This window comes from Bombina bombina, chromosome 1 (genome assembly GCF_027579735.1).
Source record: "Bombina bombina isolate aBomBom1 chromosome 1, aBomBom1.pri, whole genome shotgun sequence".
Taxonomy (NCBI): Eukaryota; Metazoa; Chordata; class Amphibia; order Anura; family Bombinatoridae; genus Bombina; species Bombina bombina.
The window spans coordinates 715,562,074-715,567,771 of NC_069499.1; the positions used below are offsets into that span (position 1 = coordinate 715,562,074).

The window sequence follows — 5,698 nt, forward strand, 5'->3', positions numbered from 1 at the left end:
ACGAAGGAGAATATCCCACAAGTAATGGATGAATCCGGGACTGGATACACCACAAGAGAAATAAATTTATCAGGTAAGCATAAATTTTGTTTTTTTCAATTCTGTGATATACATTCTAGAGTTATAAAAGTAGCCCTTACTTTATTAGAAAAGCCACTGGAAAGCTTTCATACAGATATTCTGCATTTCAGCATATTGACACACTGTAACATATTGACTTATTAAGAAGTGCCTGTTTGTGCCCATGCATCATATTATCCATACTCTTCCTCCCTACAGCTGTCTTCACTGGTGTCGGGATATCTCCTTGCGGAAGAGTAACCTTGAGAGCTGGGGCTTTAGTATTGTTGGTGGCTATGAAGAAGCTAAAGGTCACCAGCCATTCTTCATTAAAACTATAGTGCCAGCCACCCCAGCATTCTTCGATGGAAGATTAAAGTAAGTGGAACACTTTGGCATACGGGAAGGGGTTTTGTTTGTCTCTGTATTACTAACATAAACATGGCTAAAGGGGGGATGGTAAAAAAAATAAAGTATGTTTTTTTAGTTCATTATTTTGTTCTGTGAAAGTGAAGCCTTAAAGGGACGGAAAAGTCAAATGAAAATGTCATGATTCAGATAGAGCATGCAATTTTAAATTAATTTTAAACAACTTTCTAATTTACTTCTGTTATGTAATGTGCTTTGTTCCTTTGGTATCCTTTGTTAAAATCATACTTAGGTAGGCTCAGGGGCAGCAATGAACAACTGTGAGTTAGCTGCTGATTGTTAGATGTAAATATATGCCTCTTGTCGTCATCGGCTTACCCAATGTGTTCAGCTAGCTCCCAGTAGTTCATTGCTTCTCCTTCAACAAAGGATACCAAAAGAATAGAAGCAAATTGGAAAGATGTTTACAACTGTATACTCTAATGATGAAAGAAAAAATGTGTTTCATGTCCTTTTAAACAAATAAAATAAAATGTAGTTAAGGAGCACTAGTATACTAAAAAAAGGATAAAGAAAGTAGAATTCTCAAAATTTAAATGGACATTAAAGGGACATGGAACCCAAATTTTTTTTCTTTCACGATTCATACAGAGCATGTGAGTTATAACAACTTTCTAATTTACTTCTGTTAGCTAATTTGTTTTGCTCTCTTGGTATCCTTTGCTGAAAAGGATACCTAGGTATCCTTTTATAGAAATGGTTATACACCATTAGTCTAAATTTATTACACACTGGAAATAATAGAGCACCAAAAGAAAAGAGGATCGTGGGATTCTGGACTTAGTGTGTTCTTGCTGTTGAGATTTTAAAAAAAAATGTAATGCAAAAAAAAAAATGTAATGCAAAATACATATGATATATTAAAGGGTCGTTATAGAGATGACCTGCTCTCAGGTTTCCTGTGGTACTTTAATTAATTAACTAAATCTAACAAATTAGAGCTCGTCATTGTGTCACTATAATGCTTTTTAGCCTTTTGGGTTGATACTTGCAATCATGTTTCATATTTTCTTCATCTGTTTCTCTCCTCAGATGTGGAGATGAAATTGTTGCAGTCAATGGAGTTTCTGCAATGGGTATGAGCAATGCAGAGCTGATACCCATGTTAAAAGAACAGAAGAACAGAGTGACACTGACCGTGGTTTCGTGGCCTGGGAGTACTGTGTGATGCTGCTTAAGTGTTCAATAAAGAGGCCTAATATTCTGCATTTTATCATCTCTGAGCCATTTGGGAAATATGAGGCCTTCCGTGTCCTGCTGTCTGTTTTCCTTGATGTTTTCAATAGAAGATTACTGTTAGCCTTAAGGAGTAGAGAGAGACTTTTAATAGACTGTGATTTCCCCCCCCCCCCCCCATTTAAGATACTTTTTTTTTAGAAAAATGTAAAATGTTTGGTGAATCAGGAGATGTAAATGCAAGAGAGAAACTTTACAAGGAAGAGATGATCATTACAATACTAGAGTAGACTTAATGATTCTGTGCTTCATGACAAGGGTAGTTAAATACGTGTGCTATACTCTTATCTAGTCTGTCTATGAATCTGACTATGAAATGGTTTCTGCCTTTTTGACATACCAGCAATCTAAGGGCTGTTAAACTCCATTCTGCTGTACATTTAAGACTATGTGTTTAAGGAGGGGTTAATATTGCAAATCTAGAAATACTTCATTAATCTCCAACTCCATTTTCCCATCTGAATTGTTTGATCATCCAATCTGGAATACAGTATATTGCTGGCAGTGGTGTAAAGGTTGTTTTTTTCTCAATCAAATTGTAACAATGAAGAACTTTTTCTGATTTCCTGCTAGTACTGCAGGTTAAAGGGTCATTAAAGCATTTTATTTGTTGTATCTAGAATAGGGCATTAAAATATATTTTCTTTAAAATGATAGTAATTGTCCACAAATCATCACACGTGGCATATACTTTTTGTCCACCAGGATATATTTTTCAAATGTGATTTGTGGGCCTTCACTATTATAAAAGAGAGGCATTTTTTTATTTTACATGTTTCTATACAAGTGAGTTTCTAACCAACGGACCAAAACTGCACAGACAATGCACTTTCTTTTCTTTTCAAAATAATCATATAGCATATTTATATAGTGGTCTTATATATGCTTTATGGATTATTATTTTTTATCATTATTTTTTTAGAATTTAATGTCCCTTTAATATACTTTAGTGTCTCTAGTTTGTATAATTTAAATACAAACCTGCTGATTTGCATGAATGATAGTTTTAGCTTTTTTCCCGTTTTAAAACATTTTAATCTTTAATGTTATTAGTGCTGGGTTATATATTTTAATTTAGTTGAATCTATTTCACACTATAGAATGTAGATAATTGCCTGATACTTTAGTGAGAAAGTGTAATTGTTTTACATAGGCTCCTCTACCCTGAAATTACAGCAGATAACAATGAGAATTGTTATGACTCAAGCTTGCAGATTTATGTGTATTAATGCAATTATTGCCTTATCCTCTAACATCCTGTAGTCTAATGATCTCGCCTTAGGTTAAATTAAGAGTCACACAGCCTTATTATTTCAAATGATTATTGCTCAGAATGTTGCCTTATCTGCTGCCCCCACACTGCTTAATGAAAGGTTCTATGAATCACATTGTTTTCCCTAAATTATTTTAAAAGACCCAGTTATACTGAATGTACTGGGTACTTTTAATAATGTAGATATGTGTAAAATGTCTTCTCACAAGGTTACCTGACATTGAATAAGTTATATTTTATGATTGTGTTTGCTACAGGAAAAAAATAATTTCTTTGGGACACTTGCAAATACTTTTCTGTGTAATTTACAAATGATCAGGATTGTCACAAAGTTGTAATCCTTTCTGTCTGGACAGCTTGTTTGTAATGTTGCACTATTTCTGCTATATGTAAATGGTCCTGATTCACAAATCCATCTCAGGAAGTTTTGTCATGAGATCAAGAAGTGATTTTTGTAAATGTGTGAAATAAAGTTTGCTTATAAAAAAAAAAAACTGCTCATAAGCTGAAATAAGTTATTATTGTCCTCAAAGTATGAGATAACCATGACATTTAATACCTTGACTTCTCTGCTTTAACTGGATCTGCGGGGGTGTATAGGTGTCTATAATATAATTTCTCCAACATAGGTGTGTCCGGTCCACGGCGTCATCCTTACTTGTGGGATATTCTCTTCCCCAACAGGAAATGGCAAAGAGCCCAGCAAAGCTGGTCACATGATCCCTCCTAGGCTCCGCCTACCCTAGTCATTCTCTTTGCCGTTGCACAGGCAACATCTCCACGGAGATGGTTAAGAGTTTTTTGGTGTTTAAATGTAGTTTTTATTCTTCAATCAAGAGTTTGTTATTTTAAAATAGTGCTGGTATGTACTATTTACTCTGAAACAGAAAAGAGATGAAGATTTCTGTTTGTAAGAGGAAGATGATTTTAGCAACCGTTACTAAAATCGATGGCTGTTTCCACACAGGACTGTTGAGATGAATTATCTTCAGTTGGGGGAAACAGTGGGCAGACTTTGCTGCTTGAGGTATGACACATTTCTAACAAGACTTGGTAATGCTGGAAGCTGTCATTTTCCCTATGGGAACCGGTAAGCCATTTTCTTAGTTTAGTATAAGAATAAAGGGCTTCACAAGGGCTTTAAAGACTGGTAGACATTTTTCTGGGCTAAAACGATTACTTTACAAGTATATTTAGTGGATTATAACTATAAATAGTTCTTTTAATCTTGGGGATGTATTAAAAAAACGGCAGGCACTGTATTGGACACCTTTTTCACTGGGGGCCTTTTCTAGTCATAGGCAGAGCCTCATTTTCGCGCCACTAATGCGCAGTTGTTTTTGGAAAGCAAGGCATGCAGAGGCATGTGTGAGGAGCTAAGAACCACTGAAAAAGCTTATTGAAGGCGTCATTTGGTATCGTATTCCCCTCTGGGCTTGGTTGGGTCTCAGCAAAGCAGATACCAGGGACTGTATAGGGGTTAAATGTAAAAACGGCTCCGGTTCAAATTTGGTGTGCAATACTTTTAAGGCTTTAAGACACTGTGGTGAAATTTTGGTGAATTTTGAACAATTCCTTCATACTTTTTCACATATTCAGTAATAAAGTGTGTTCAGTTTAAAATTTAAAGTGACAGTAACGGTTTTATTTTAAAACGGTTTTTGTGCTTTGTTATCAAGTTTATTCCTGTTAACATGTCTGAACCATCAGATAGACGATGTTCTGTATGTTTGAAAGCCAAGGTTCCTCCCCATTTAAATATATGTGATGAATGTGACATAGTGTCCAAACAAAGTAGGGACAATGATGCCACTGATAATGATGTTGCCCAAGATGATTCTTCAAGCGAGGGGAGTAAGCATGGTACTGCATCATCCCCTTCTGTGTCTACACCAGTCTTGCCCACACAAGAGGTCCCTAGTACATCTAGTGCGCCAATCCTTCTTACTATGCAACAATTAACGGCTGTAATGGATAATTCTATTAAAAACTTTTTGTCCAAAATGCCCACTTATCAGAGAAAGCGCGATTGCTCTGTTTTAGATACTGAAGAGCATGAGGACGCTGATGATAATGGTTCTGACATACCCTCACACCAATCTGAAGGGGCCAGGAGGGAGGTTTTGTCTGAGGGAGAAATTTCAGATTCAGGAAAAATTTCTCAACAAGCTGAACCTGATGTTATTACTTTTAAATTTAAATTAGAACATCTCCGCGCTCTGCTTAAGGAGGTGTTATCTACTCTGGATGATTGTGACAATTTGGTCATTCCAGAGAAATTATGTAAGATGGACAAGTTCCTAGAGGTCCCGGTGCCCCCCGATGCTTTTCCTATACCCAAGCGGGTGGCGGACATTGTAAATAAGGAATGGGAAAGGCCCGGCATACCTTTTGTTCCTCCCCCTATATTTAAGAAATTATTTCCTATGGTCGACCCCAGAAAGGACTTATGGCAGACAGTCCCCAAGGTCGAGGGGGCGGTTTCTACTCTAAACAAACGCACTACTATCCCTATAGAAGATAGTTGTGCTTTCAAAGATCCTATGGATAAAAAATTAGAGGGTTTGCTTAAAAAGATGTTTGTTCAGCAAGATTACCTTCTACAACCAATTTCATGCATTGTTCCTGTCACTACAGCAGCGTGTTTCTGGTTCGAAGAACTAGAAAAGTCGCTCAATAAAGAATCTTCGTATGAGGAGG

The 5,698-nt window shown here is 36.3% G+C and overlaps 1 protein-coding gene across 2 annotated transcripts in view; it reads left to right on the plus strand.

Annotated features, from left to right (window-relative positions):
- LOC128645897 (ligand of Numb protein X 2) overlaps nt 1-3,492 on the plus strand; it is a 184,552-nt gene extending 181,060 nt beyond the window's left edge. For both annotated transcript variants that reach the window (XM_053699213.1, XM_053699212.1), the window contains exons 9-10: nt 280-438; nt 1,522-3,492. In XM_053699213.1, the coding sequence (XP_053555188.1) occupies nt 280-438; nt 1,522-1,657 (295 nt within the window). In that variant the 3' untranslated portion in view covers nt 1,658-3,492. The remainder of the gene's footprint in view (nt 1-279; nt 439-1,521) is intronic.
- Nucleotides 3,493-5,698: the final 2,206 nt, after the last annotated feature.